Source organism: Rhododendron vialii, chromosome 6a (assembly GCF_030253575.1).
Source record: "Rhododendron vialii isolate Sample 1 chromosome 6a, ASM3025357v1".
Lineage (NCBI taxonomy): Eukaryota > Viridiplantae > Streptophyta > Magnoliopsida > Ericales > Ericaceae > Rhododendron > Rhododendron vialii.
In genome coordinates this window covers 1,837,218-1,851,905 of record NC_080562.1, presented here as the reverse complement: position 1 = coordinate 1,851,905, position 14,688 = coordinate 1,837,218, and the positions used below count along the sequence as shown (strand labels likewise).

The 14,688-nt window shown below is 41.1% G+C and overlaps 2 protein-coding genes across 2 annotated transcripts; both read left to right on the top strand.

Annotated features, from left to right (window-relative positions):
- The first annotated feature begins 7,051 nt into the window (after positions 1–7,051).
- On the top strand, positions 7,052–8,977 carry LOC131330379 (uncharacterized). The gene is made up of 2 exons (XM_058363928.1): positions 7,052–7,860; positions 7,981–8,977. The coding sequence occupies exons 1-2, from the start codon at positions 7,052–7,054 to the stop codon at positions 8,975–8,977; spliced, it is 1,806 nt and encodes a 601-aa protein (XP_058219911.1).
- Positions 8,978–9,427: 450 nt separating this feature from the next.
- On the top strand, positions 9,428–14,161 carry LOC131330378 (uncharacterized). Its single transcript, XM_058363927.1, has 7 exons — positions 9,428–9,748; positions 10,474–10,608; positions 10,653–10,989; positions 11,200–11,622; positions 12,620–12,759; positions 12,885–12,957; positions 14,052–14,161. The coding sequence occupies exons 1-7, from the start codon at positions 9,428–9,430 to the stop codon at positions 14,159–14,161; spliced, it is 1,539 nt and encodes a 512-aa protein (XP_058219910.1).
- The last annotated feature ends 527 nt before the right edge of the window (positions 14,162–14,688 follow it).

Below are 14,688 nucleotides of genomic sequence, written 5' to 3'. Positions count from 1 at the left end.
TAAACTTAATTTAAATCTAAAAATTTTGTCCTTATTTGAATTTTTTTCGCATTTGTTAGTTTTGTGCCAAACTTTTGTGGGTTATTGATTTATTTCGATAAGAGGAATCGGAAAAGTAAAATTTTCAATCTTTTAATAATCACTTTTTAGAGCAATTTTAAAAGTTTCAAAATTTTACTTTTCTGATTCATCTCATCGAGATAAATTAATAACCCAAAAAAGTTTCGCAAAACTAAAAAATGCAAAAAAAATTCAAATAAAAATAAAATTTTCAGATTTAAGTTAAGTTAAAGTTAAAGTCAAAAGAACGTAGACTATAGAAAAACAAAAAGCTAACGAAATAATTAAAACTACCATGTATATGGGCATGGGGGAGACTGTTTTTTTCTTTCCAGATGCTTTCAAATGGAAGGGTGAAACGTGGGTCGAATTTTGTTTCGCTCACAATTTGATGGGTAGAAGCAGAGGAAGAGAGAATTCGCAAGGCTAACCTTTGAACAATGGATGAGCACTGAAACCAAACATTGGTGATCACAACTTGTTAATCAAAATCTAGAGACAAAAAAGTGGAAACACCATTAGGAAAGGGAATGTGGGAATATTAAAGAAAGAAGCAAGAAAAGTGCATGAATGCAATTTTTTGCAACCTTTGAGCAAGGTTTTTTTTTTTTTTTTTGCTAAGCAACCTTTGAGCAATGGATGAGAACTAACCAAACATTGTAGTGAACTGAGCAATCTACTAATGCAGCATAGTTCTTGAACATAACCTCTTGCTTTCAAAATCTGCAGAGCAAAAAACTCGAATTCATTCCGTTAATTAGAAGAGGGACTGTGGGGGAAGTAAAGATACATGAGAAAGATATAGTGGTGGACTTACTACGTATGGATTGATTTGTAAACTTCATCTTCTGGCAGCAATATGGAAATGGTGAGGAGTTGCATGAGAAAGAATAAATGGTAGAAGAAGAGGAAAATAGGGGAGAATGAGGACGTGGGGCCGGGGATTTGGAGTTGTAGCGTGCAGGTGGGCATGCTGGAAAGAAGGGAGGGCGTGGGAGTTGGCTGACATGGGGTATGAACGTGTTGTAGTATCCCAATAAGAGGTTTCTCTGCATTCCCCACCCTATCAACAATTAAAAACAAAAACATTACAGTCGAAAAAACGCCGAACTTGTATTCAAACTAGGTGAGGCACAACATGCAAGGTACGTCTGTCATGTCCGTTGAGAAGAACGATGTTGCATATTTTTAGAATTGTAAGCGGCATAAGTTTCATTAAGTGCATGAATTTGATTACAGGTTTAAATATATGATTGCAAAAGAGCTAGCATGCATTGAAGTTCAGTTTGCGCTAGCTAGAGAAAGCGAAAGTATTTAGACTGGAAAAAATATAATGAGCCAATCTTTTAGGGACCTTAATTAAGAGAAATGATACCTTCAAGGTTCCTCTTGAAATAAGAAATTCCGGTGGTTTGTGCGGCTGTAGAGTATATAGCGTTTAGGGTTTTGGGTGGGCCGGTCCTTGGTTGTACCGGGGTTGGGTGTTTTGGGCTTTTATCTCTTTTATTTGGGTGCTGGGTTGTGCTGTCTTATTTATTTGTTTGTTGAACTCTTGTAGACCTCTGGGTGTTTTGGGCTTTACCCTTGAGGTGTATCATCCAATCTTTTATTGGATCTCTTTTCCCTTTTCCCGTTTTTAATAAAATTTTATCTTTTGCTGATAAAAAAAAATAGATCCTCAGGAATTTTTTTTATGAAAAATAACAAAATTCGTGTGAAGATAACAATGACATAGGCAAAATGGTTATCACTTTGAAGATGATATAAGACTGTTGACTTGGAGCCTCAAGAACTTCACATTTTCTATAATGTTGTCAAACATGGTAGCCATATCCGTCCACAAAAAGGTTTAATGAATCAATACTAGTTCCGTGGAAAGTCTACAAAAATTCATTTACTTGGCTACAGCTTCTGTAAAAAGTGAGTAGCTAGAGAAAAGTAAGCTATAATGTATCACGCATAATTCATTATCAAAGGAGGGATCAAATTGGAAAATATTTTAATTTTCACATCTTGGACGTTCAATATGCACGAGTATTTAAAATGACCCAACTGGTAAAACAATGTTAGCATAAACCGACTCACAATAAGGCTAAAGGCACAACGTAACAGGAAAGAAATAGAAGGGCACTAACCAAGGAATTGGGATCAAAGGCTTGGTGTTAGCACATTGAGTTCTAAGGCTTGCTAAGCTTGGCTAGAGGTGGCACCTTGCACTCTAGCCAACTGGTGGAAACAAAAGCATGAGAAAGGCATGTCTTTTCAAGGTGACCCGATGGTGTCGGCACTGGTCCATTAGGCAAGTGGCAGCTGGGATGCCCGTGAAGGCCCGATGATTATTGGGGCATGGATGCTAAACGGGAAGCTAGCTTGTGGTACAATGCAATCAGAAAACGGCTAAGTATTTGAAGCTGGGTTGAATCACGAAATTGGCCAGGTAGCCTTGATTGGGATCAGGCAAAACGGTTATTAGCAGTTACTGCATTCTGCACATGTTGCTGGCAAGCAGGGACAGGTGTCCCAAGTAGAATCAGGCAGTTATTAGCAGTTATTTTCAGGCAGTTTTATTTTTCTGTGTGCTGGCAGCTTGTGGCTGTGCCGGTACAACCCTAGGGCAGTTGGTGGTGTCAACTGTAGATCATGGGGCCATCCCATGATCCCATTTACTTAGTGGCCATGTTTTTATTGATTGTAGCCTTATAAAGGCACTGCATTTTCAAGTCTAAGGCAGAGGATGTTCTGTCTAGTACTCTAAGTGTTTTCCTTGTATTGTCTGTGCAATAAAAGGTTGGAAGGGGTTCTTGTATACTGTGTGCGTGTTAGACTTTATTCAAACTCGTGTGTGAGTGTTCTACTTTGTTGGCTGACACCAAGTTTTGCTGGAAACTTGGTGCCATCACGGGCAGAATCTGTAGGCGATTTACAGCCCCGTGACAGTTGGTATCAGAGCTCCGGTTTGGAGTCATGGCTGCGAACGCTACTTTCGATGCAGTGCGGGAACATGTTAAACAATTGGAAGATCTTGTGGGTATTGATGATTTTGATGAGGGCGTCACCTTGGTTGACCATTTGGATGTTGTGTTGGCTTTGGTCCACTCTCAGAAAACTGATCACGAAACACACGTCGTTCAGACTGAAACCAAGTTTACAGAGGTGTTGAATGATATGGCTAAACTCTCAGATGTCATGAAGGAAAGAGTTTCCAACTTGGAGTCGGAATTGCTGATGGTAAAGAGGGCCTTTCTTGGTTGCCCAAACAGCTTTGTTACTCGTGTTACCATGAAAGTTCCTGAACCAAAGACTTTCGATGGTGCCCGAAACGCCAAGGAGTTGAAGAACTTCCTCTGGGATATGGAGCAGTACTTCTATGCTGCTCGTGTTCCAGTGGGAGATTGGGTGGCGATTACTACGATGTATCTCGCTGGAGACACTAAGCTCTGGTGGAGAACTCGATCTGAGGACGATGTCCGTCCAAAGATTGAGACGTCGGAGACGCTTAAGAAAGAATTGAAGGATCAGTTCCTGCCTTGCAATTCTTACTGACTTGCAAAGGAGTCGCTAAAACGGTTGAAGCACTCTGGTACGGTGCGAGATTATGTGAAGGAATTCAGTTCATTAATGCTTAACATCAAGAACATGTCGGAAGAGGACAAACTGTCAACTTTATGTCGGGTCTGCAGAATTGGGCTCAGTTGGAGCTTCGAAGGTTGGGAATCAAAGACTTGCCTACGGCTATTACTACTGCCAACGGTTTGGCCGACTTCAAACTGATGGGTAAATCTAATGCCTCTGAATCTAGCAGTTCAAAATCGAAAACTAAGAACAAGAAGGATGGTGAAAAGAAGGCTGGTTCAAAGAAATGGGAGAAGCCCCAGAAGTCCAAGCCGACGGGTGACAACAAATTGCAGAACTAGGGGAATTCCAATTCTGGTTGTTTTATTTGTAGTGGGCCACATCAGGCAAAGGATTGCCCAAAACGTCAGAAGTTTTAAAAAGTCCACATTATGCGTTGAACAGAGGACTTTTTAAAAAAGTTTTAGAATAAACTACGATTTAGTCCTTTAGTTAGTTAATAGTTCAAATTATTTTGATACAATATATACTTTATTACTTTCAACCCATGAGATTTAAACTCGTGTTAATTCTAAATCCTTGGATTGAATATAATTTGGATGAACAGTGGGAAGTTCGAAACATTAATTCTACTGCCTCCAAACATGTTAAACTTTGAGCATCAACCTTGATTTTGTCATAGTGTTATTTTCTTTCCAGTCTTTCAAATAATCATGTTGTTGTGGAATTGTCTGATTGTTAGATTGGACAACTAGGTAAATAATCATGTTGTTGTGGAATTGTCTGATTGTTAGATTGGACAGCTAGGTTAATTTCACGGGATGGTTACGAGTAGCGACTCACGTAGACGATGTTAAGTAATGGAAAATAATAAAGTGTTGAAAGTGTGAGTTTGTGGTTGATGATTTGAGCCATGGTGATGGCAAGGGTAACCAATGGGGCCCTGTGTTGAAGTGGGTAACCAATGGGGCCCAGTGTTGAGAGATGTTGTGACGCTATTGTATAATGCGTCATGGGAAAATTTGCTTCTTTTGTTCAAAAAGGAATAGGCCCCATGAAACGGTTATAATTAGTGGTAGGGAGTGTCCGATCCTAATGTACGATGCGTCATGGGAGGACTCGATCCTCCTGTTATGGTCTTAAGTGAGAATATGCTAGATACATAATTTAGATGAACTCACATAGGATCCTGGTACAGGATAAGCAAGAGGAAGGGTGGACCTATGAGACGGTTGTAGTTAGTGGATGTGGGAGGAAAAGGATCTCGTGGAGAAAATCCTTAGATATTATGTAAGTTGATGGATAGTAAAGAAAAAGGATGATGCGCTAGTATTCTGAACCTTCTGCATATTGTCAATTTTTATATTGTCGAACTGCTAACTGTAGAGTAAGGGGTTAGTAGGGTTGAGATTATCTACTGAGTTTCAAAACTCATTATGGTGCCGTTGGGCTGGTGTTTTATGCCAGGTAATCAAGAGATCGAAGAGCAGAATCCTCTTGAAGATGACCAGTATCAGGGTGAGGACCTCCCAGCTGAGGAAGGGGAGTTTGTCGAGCCATGGATACCCTACCCTTAGAAGCTCTGTTAATTTAAAGTATTGGTATTTGAATTTTCAAAAGTGTTATCACATTTGTCAAACTTTTTTTTTTTATTAGATTGTAAGACAGTTAAGTTATTTTGAATTTGGTATTTGAGATTTTTGCTGCTAAACTTTGTTTGATAAAATTTTATTTCTTAAATCAGTTTGAAGGGTTATTAAATCAATTAGAAATGATTTAATTAACGTGTCCGAAAATCGGGGCGTTACAATTTGGTATCAGAGCTTTAGGTTCAAACCCTCTGACCTTGGGTAGATTGGGTAGAACGTCACACTGAGAGAATAACTTGAAGAGTTAATCAAAACTATTCAGAATTTGTAATATGCGCTGCTTAACCCTAAATCTAATTATAGCTATTCTTTGTAGATGGACCCAGTATACTGTGCACAAATAGCTGATGAGTGGACGAGGCTGCGAGACCCTCTAGGACGCATAGGGCCTGACCTTTCATTCGAAGATCCATATGTTCCAATAGATTTCCCTCCCCTTTATGCTTAGTACCAATGGTGTACAGCTAATTTGTTTTGCCGAAGAAGGGTACACCACTCACAAGATTGGGGTCCTCAAAGGGTAACCGCTAATGAGAGAGAGATTCAGAGGGTCTTGAGGTCAATACCAGGATTTCGTATGGAGGACAATCCTTACTATTCATATTATACCAATCTTAACAATGCCCCTCTTCAAGTCACTGCCGCCCCAACTCCTGTTAGTCATGACATTCAAAGGACACCCCCAGAATATGTTAGTGAAGAAGAACAAGACCCTGAGGAACCACCATTCCTGGAGGAAGATCAGAACCATGAGAGCTCTGCTGAGGAAGATGAAGCTGACGAGGACATGGAAGAGGAAGAGGACAATGAGGGTTGGTTGTCTCCCAATGAAGAGGACGATGATGGTTGGTTGGCTCCAATCGATGCACCAGTCAATTGGGAAGATGAACTACAATGGAGGCTAATGCATCCGGAGCCAATAGTACCGATACCGCCACCACCACCACCAGCCCCGGAGGAGGAAGATCTGGAGAGTGAAGTTGATGATCTTGAGCCTCCAATTTTTGCCACTAACACTTATGTGTTTGTGGAATTAGCTCCGCTGCACCCTTGTCCCTGGAAACGCAAGGCACAACCATTTTACTTAGGACCAATACGAGTCTTATCTCCTCGCCAACAAGATTACTATCGAGTAGCAGTACCACCGGGATTTGCAGAGCATTACTCGGAGTACTTCCTATACACACTTGTTACCAATCGTCGCCCGAGAGATGACAGTCACATCGTACCTGCAGGGGTGGATTATAATGATCACCGAGAATACATCGAAACACAAATCCACATGCAGAATGTAGTTGGTCCCAATGAACATCAGAACGACCCGCTGTGGACTGTGACATGGGAGTGCTACGGCGTTACCAAGCAAACTATGGAGCCTGAGAGTATGATGAGAAGGCAGTATCCGAATTTTTTCGACGACTAGATGAGGAGAAATTAGGGTAGTTTTGAGGGTCAATAAGGAAAATGTAGTCTTGAACTATTGAGTAGGGTGACATAGTAGTCTGACTTTCTTTATTTGTTTAATGTTCTTTTTAGACAGTAGTATTGTTTCCTTTTCATCATGTTCTAATTTATTTTTTTTTATTTTATTCTAGTTGGTAGTAGGACTCATATACTTCATTCCAGTATTAAAAAAAAAAATTGACTTTTGTCACATTGATGTTATTACATTCGTCGCTTATTAATGCTCACTAAGTATGAAAACAGAAAACCCCCAAACAAAAAAACAAAAAAAAATTTCATATATATATATATATATTTATATATAGATGGTGGAAACACGACACGGGTCCCACATGAACGATGGACAAAATGGCGGATCACAACCAGATGGGCAAGGAGGACAGCCCGACTTAATTCAACTGATGCAAGCATTTGTTGCTGCTGCTGCTGCTAACCCTCAACAGCCACAACAACAACAACATGGACCTCTAACCAGGAGTAGATATCAACTTTTGGATGCATTCTGCAAACATCGCCCTCCGATCTTTTATGGGGAAGCAAACCCTAGTGCTGCAGAAGCATGGATCAAACAAATCTCCAAGTACCTGGAAGTACTTAATGTGACCAATGCGGGTGATCGCATTGCCTTAGCAACATTTCAGATGCAAGGGGAAGCAGATCATTGGTGGGATTTGATTAAAACCACTCATAATCTGACAACTATGACCTGGCGGATGTTTGAAAACCTTTTCCTTGAAAAATACTTCCAAGCCATGGCCCAGGAATTTATGGACTTGAAGCAGCGTACTCTGACAGTAACCCAGTATGCTGCCCGTTTTGAAGAACTCACGCGTCATGCAACTACTATAGTACCCACCGATGATGCAAAGGCAAGGAAGTTCGAATGGGGTCTGTCCCACTGTATTCGTACTAGTGTGGTTTCTCATGAGTATCACACCTATGCAGAGGTGGTGAGATGTGCACTTATGATGGAACGCGAGAAATCTAATTCAAAGTCAACCTGGGAGGCGCAAAAGAAAAATGGCCCGTCGGTTGGAGGACCAATGCGAACAAATCACAACAAGACTATTGTCGCTCAAACAACCTATTACCAGAACAACCCTCGCCCTCTACAGCAAATCCCTTAAACCTGGAAGAACTCCAAGTCTAATCCAAATCAAAACCAAAACCAAAATTCACCCCAGGCATTTTATAACCACAGGTGTTTCAACTGTAACCAAGAAGGCCATTTCAGGAACAACTGCCCAAAACTTATTGGATCTGGGAATTTTGGGCAAGGGGGACAGCAGCAATTTCAGGCTCGACCGTCAGGGTTTAGGAACCAGAATCCGGTTAATCCGAACCAACAGAAGATCGGATGGAATCGGCAACAATTCTGTCCTTTTCAGAACAATGCAGGCGGACAGAATAAGCCAACAGAAGGTAGAGTCTTTGCTCTGCAAGGCACCGAGCAAGATACTGAGGAGGTGTATAACCCATCAGTGATACAAGGTACTCTTATACTATATAACACTTGTATTCAAGCATTATTCGATTCAGGAGCTTCGCACTCTTTCATATCTGCTGCATGTGTTTCTACTCTTGGACTAGAAACAGAACTTCTAGGGACGACGATGCATGTAACCTCACCATTAGGCAGTAAAATTTCTATGGGGTTAATCTGTAAGGGGTGCGAATTAGAAGTATCTAACTTGAGATTAACTTTCAACCTACGAGTAATCGACATGACAGACTTTGATGTCATACTTGGAATGGATTGGTTATCCGCGCATCGCACTGTCATAGATTGCCATCGGAAGATGGTGACAACGTATTCACCAGATGGTACGTGCTTCAAATTTAAGGGGGATAGACAAGACCCCTGCGCTATAACCACACACCGATCAAGGTGGCATGATAAGCTTTCTGGCTGGCTAGCAAGCCTCAAGCTAAAGGAGATAGATCGTATGGAACTCGGTCTTCCTCATATTGTGTGTGAGTATGAGGACGTGTTTCCTGATGAGTTACCTGGACTGCCGCCACATCGGGACTTGGATTTCATGATCGAGTTACAACCAGGCATGGCACCAATATCCATGGCACCATACAGAATGGCACCAGCGGAACTACGAGAGTTGAAGACTCAGCTACAAGAATTAATGGACAAAGGTTTTATCCGACCCAGTACATCACCGTGGGGCCCCAGCTTTATTCGTCAAAACGAAAGAAGGAACACTCAGACTCTGCATTGACTATCGCCAACTCAATAGAGTCACAATCAAGAACCATTATCCCTTACCTAGAATCGATGACTTGTTCGATCAACTTGCTTTTCAAAGATCGATCTACGGTCTGGATACCATTAACTGCGAGTTAGAGATAGTGACATACCCAAGACGGCTTTTCGAACCCGTTATGGTCACTATGAATTTGTGGTGATGCCATTTGGGCTAACCAACGCTCCTGCCGTTTTCATGTGTCTAATGAACAAAATTTTCACACCATATTTGGACAAATTTGTGGTAGTGTTCATTGATGACATTTTGGTGTACTCGCCAACAGAGAAGGAACATGAGGAGCATTTGAGAATTGTACTGTAAGTACTTTGGGATAATCAATTATACGCAAAAGCCAGCAAGTACGAATTTTGGATGAAAGAAGTCAAATTTCTAGGACACGTGGTGTCTAAGAAAGGAATCTCTATGGATAATAGCAAAGTAGAAGCTGTCATGGACTGGAAACGACCATCAACAGTGTTTGAGATTAGGAGTTTCTTAGGATTAGCTGGCTACTACAGAAGGTTCATTCAAGATTTCTCAATTTTGGGGAAACCAATGACACGACTGACCCAGAAAGGGGTCAAGTTTGAATGGAACGAAGCGTGTGAGAAATCGTTCCAAGAGCTCAAGAAGAGATTAACCAGCGCCCCCATATTAATAATTCCCGAGCGAAATGTGGGATATGCAGTGTACTATGACGCATCCAAAGATGGATTGGGAGCTGTGCTCATACAAAATGGAAAGGTCATCGCTTATGGATCCTGACAACTAAGGCAGCATGAGAAGAATTATCCGGCTCATGATTTGGAATTGGCGGCAGTAGTATTCGCCTTTAAGTCCTGGCGTTACTATCTATACGGAGAACAGTTTGAGGTGTTCAATGATCACAAAAGTTTGAAGTATCTATTCACTCAAAAGGAGCTGAACATGAGGCAAAGGAGATGGATGGAATAAATGGAGGACTACAGTTTCACATTGTCTTATCACCCTGGGAAGGCCAATGTAGTCGCTAACATTCTCAGTCGCAAAACTTGAGGATAGGTGGCAAGTATGGCCATCAGGGAATGGAAAATGATGGAAGCCATTAATGAGTTCAGACTTCAACCTACCGTAAGAGCAGAAGGAGCCTGCCTTTTTGCTTTGTTTGTCACGCCCCCTTTACATCGAGAAATTCTGTTGGCCCAAACCTTTGATCAGGAGTGCGATTTCATCATATATACCAACTTTCAACTAGAAAAGCATCAGCTGGGTGGGCAGTTCACTCCGACAAGAGTCTCCGTTTCCAAGAACGAATTTTTGTACCTGACATTGGTACACTTCGAAAAGCCGTATTGAAGGAGTTTCACCATTCTAACTTTGCCGTACATCCAGGAAGTACGAAGATGTACCAAGATCTCCATCGTCAATATTGGTGGAGCGGAATTAAGAAGGCTGTAGTAGTTTACGTGTCCACGTGTCTCACTTGTTAGCAAGTTAAAGCTGAACACCAAAAACTTGGAGGAACACTTCAGCCATTACCTATACCTGATTGGAAGTGGGAGCACATCACTATGGACTTCGTCACAGGATTACCTCGATCACCTAAATCCAACACTGCCATCTGGGTAATTGTTGATCGATTGACTATGGAATGATGTGCGCATGACAGGATTACCTCGATTACCTCCCTGTACGCATGACAGATACCATGGAATCGTTCGGCAGACTCTACATTCAAGAGATTGTACGACTACATGGGGTACCGGTATCAATTGTATTCGACCGCGACCCACGCTTCACGTCAAAATTCTGGCAGAGTCTACAGAAAGCATTGGGAACAGACCTTCGTTTGAGTACAGCTTTCCACCCACAAACGGACGGACAAATCGAAAGGACGATTCAGACCCTAGAGGATATGCTCCATGCCTGTGCCTTGGACTTAGGTGGAAATTGGGAGCGTCACTTGTCGTTGGTCGAATTCGCTTATAACAACAGCTATCAAGCCAGTATCGAGATGGCTCCGTACGAAGCCCTATATGAATGACCATGCCGATCACCTATCTGTTGGACCGAGCTAAGGGAGTCAAGCCTATTAGGACCAGAACTTGTTAGGGAGACAACAGAAAAAGTCAAAATCATCCGCCAACGACTTTTGACTGCTCAAAGCCGATAGAAAGGATACGCTGACAAGAGGACCATACCACTGTCTTTTCAAGCTGGAGAGCATGTATTTGTTAAAATCAAGCCACGACGAGGAGTTATTCGATTTGGAAAGAAAGGGAAGCTATCACCCCGGTATATCGGACCATTCGAGATTTTGGAGAAGATTGGAGAAGTCGCCTATCGCCTAGCCCTGCCACCACAGATTGACAGAGTTCACAACGTTATTCATGTGTCTATGCTTCGCAAATACATGTCACACCCCTCCCACATACTCAACTGGGAGGAGATAACACTTAACGAAGACACGACTTTCGATGAACAACCGGTTGAGATCCAAGATTATAGTGAGAAGAATATTCGTGGTAAGACGATCAAACTTGTCAGGATCTTATGGCGGCATCAGGGTATAAAGGAGTCAACTTGGGAGCGAGCCGATACTATGCGCACCAACTACCCATATCTGTTTCCTCCAGAAGGTACATTTTAATTTCGAGGACGAAAATATTTTAAGGGGGATAGGTTGTAACGACCCTAATTTTGGCCTTAATTTTTTTTAATATATATATATATAGACACACACACACATACACACAGACATATTGTTAATTAAATAAACTAACAAGTTTACCCGATTATTTATTTTACAATTAGTTTCATTATTTATTTAAATTTCATAAAAATCAGTAACTACTTTTTTTGTTCAACATATATACATATACATACATATAAATAATTCTTTTTCCTACCCAAACCTAACACTACGTACCCATCCCAAAATTTTAGGAACCATGTTCCCTCACTTCCTTATTTCTCTCTCTCTCTGCCGAGCCACCACCCCTTCTACTCCATTTTTTTTCTCTCGCCCACTACTCCTCCCTATCACCCCACTCTTCTCTCCATTATAAGCATATCCCCCTTCCAATCCAGAAAACTGAACATTAACACCCTTCACACTACCATAGAAATTCAAAAGCAAGGAAAGGAAAAAGAGAGAGAATCTAAGCTTCGGCAAGGGAGGTCTGGAGGAAAAATGTGAAGTGGGTTCCGGTTCTACACTCACCCGAACCTAAATCCGCGCTACACCAACTCTAGCACGACCCCGAGCACCTCTGAACCAATTCCTAATTATCCGAAGTCAGCCCCGGCGTCCTGTTGCTCCGTCGTCTTCTCCGATTCTTTCGTAGCTGTCCGAAACCGTCCAAACCAGTTAACCGCTTTTTCGACCGAAACCAAGGTAGGATAATCACTCTCCTACTTCCCCATAAGTATATTTAGTTCCTGATTAATGTTTTGATGGCTTTGAACGGATGTAGATAACTCCATGCATCAACCTCACCTAAATTGGAAATCTTCTGTTTTCTGTTGAGAGTTTGCTGTAGCTTTTATGTTGGTTTTCAAATTTTGCATAATGCAATTACACTCCATCTTGCTGTGTATATTTATATGTTACTATATAATACTATCAATGTGCAGGTGATGTACGTTTGACGTTTCGTTGCGATAACAAGAAACCCAAGCCGAACCGTAAACTTTCGAAAAAGCTTGGAATTGGAACATTACGTCGCTGTGAAAAGCTAATTAATATTCGGGCCCAGTATATTGGTTGTTTCCCAGTAGGTTAAGACCAATTTTAGCACTCCATAGCGTATAAAATGAACACAAACGAAGAAAGAGAGTGCGAACCGAGCTCCGAACAAAAATCTGCGTTTATTTATTTATTTTTGCTGGTACGGAAAAGCTGATCTGTCCATCTTGTTCACCTCCTCAGGACGGTTCGGATAATGATATAACAAGCCTCCGTACAATGTCAGGTTAGATCACATGCGTCGATCAAAGTTTTGAGCGTGTGAGTTTACCACACTCTATAATTTTTCATTTGGCCTGAGGTTGAAGATGAGGCGACATCATGCCGATGTCACCTCCTGCGTTGAACAGAGGACTTTTTAAAAAAGTTTCGGAATAAACTACGGTTTAGTCCTTTAGTTAGTTAATAGTTCAAATTATTTTGATACAATATATACTTTATTACTTTCAACCCCTGAGGTTTAAACTCGTGTTAATTCTAAATCCTTGGATTGAATATAATTTGGATGAACAGTGGGAAGTTCGAAACATTAATTCTACTGCCTTCGGACATGTTAAACTTTGAGCATCAACCTTGATTTTGTCATAGTGTTATTTTCTTTCCAGCCTTTCAAATAATCATGTTGTTGTGGAATTACCTGATTGTTAGATTGGACAACTAGGTTAATTTCACGGGATGGTTACGAGTAGCGACTCACGTAGACGATGTTAAGTAATGGAAAATAATAAAGTGTTGAAAGTGTGAGTTTGTGGATGATGATTTGAGCCATGGTGATGGCAAGGGTAACCAATGGGGCCCTGTGTTGAATGGGTAACCAATGGGGCCCAGTGTTGAGAGATGTTGTGACGCTATTGTATAATGCGTCATGGGAAAATTTGCTTCTTTTGTTCAAGAGGGAATAGGTCCCATGAAACGGTTATAAGTAGTGGTAGGGAGTCCCCGACCCTAATGTACGATGCGTCATGGGAGGACTCGATCCTCCTGTTATGGTCTTAAGTGAGAACATGCTAGATACATAATTTAGATGAACTCACATAGGATCCTGGTGCAGGATAAGCAAGAGGAAGGGTGGACCCATGAGACAGTTGTAGTTAGTGGATGTGGAAGAAAAAGGATGTCGTGGAGAGAATCCTTAGATATCATGTAAGTTGATGGATAGTAAAGAAAAAGGATGATGTGCTACTATTCTGTGCCTTCTGCATATTGTCAATTTTTATATTGTCGAACTGCTAACTGTAGAGTAAGGGGTTAGTAGGGTTCGGATTATCTACTGAGTTTCAAAACTCATTATGGTGCCGTTGGGCTGGTGTTTTATGCCAGGTAATCAAGAGATCGAAGAGCAGAATCCTCTTGAAGATGACCAGTATCAAGGTGAGGACCTCCCAGCTGAGGAAGGGGAGTTTGTCGAGCCATGGATACCCCACCCTTAGAAGCTCTGTTAATTTAAAGTATTGTTATTTGAATTTCCAAAAGTGTTATCACATTTGTCAAACTCTGTTTTTTTTTTATTTATTGGATTGTAAGACAGTTAAGTTATTTTGAATTTGGTATTTGAGATTTTTGCTGCTAAACTTTATTTAGTAAAATTTTATTTCTTAAATCAGTTTTATGGGTTATTAAATCAATTAGAAATGATTTAATTAACGTGTCTGAAAATCGGGGGGTTACAGATGTTTTGTCTAGTACTCTAAATGTTTTCCTTGTATTGTCGGTGGGCGTTACAAATGTTCTGTCTAGTACTCTAAATGTTTTCCTTGTATTGTCGGTGCACTAAAAGATTGGGACGGGTTCCTGTATACTGTGTGCGTGCTAGACTTCATTCAAACTCGTGTGTGTGTTCTATTTTGTTGGTTGATATCAAGTCTTGTTGGAAACTTGGTGCCATCACGGGCTGAATCTGTAGGCGATTTACACCCCCGTGACACTTGCTATGGTTGGTTTTAGAGGTGGCAAATGA

Bases quoted from the DNA above. Each gene is read 5' to 3' on its own strand.
- LOC131330379 (XM_058363928.1), top strand. From the start codon at position 7,052: ATGGTGGAAACACGACACGGGTCCCACATGAACGATGGACAAAATGGC. The intron at 7,861-7,980 runs GCAAATCCCTTA...AGGCCATTTCAG, and splicing joins AACAACCCTCGCCCTCTACA to GAACAACTGCCCAAAACTTA.
- LOC131330378 (XM_058363927.1), top strand. From the start codon at position 9,428: ATGGATAATAGCAAAGTAGAAGCTGTCATGGACTGGAAACGACCATCA. The intron at 12,760-12,884 runs GTAGGTTAAGAC...GGTACGGAAAAG, and splicing joins AGTATATTGGTTGTTTCCCA to CTGATCTGTCCATCTTGTTC. The intron at 12,958-14,051 runs GTTAGATCACAT...GTTTTATGCCAG, and splicing joins AAGCCTCCGTACAATGTCAG to GTAATCAAGAGATCGAAGAG.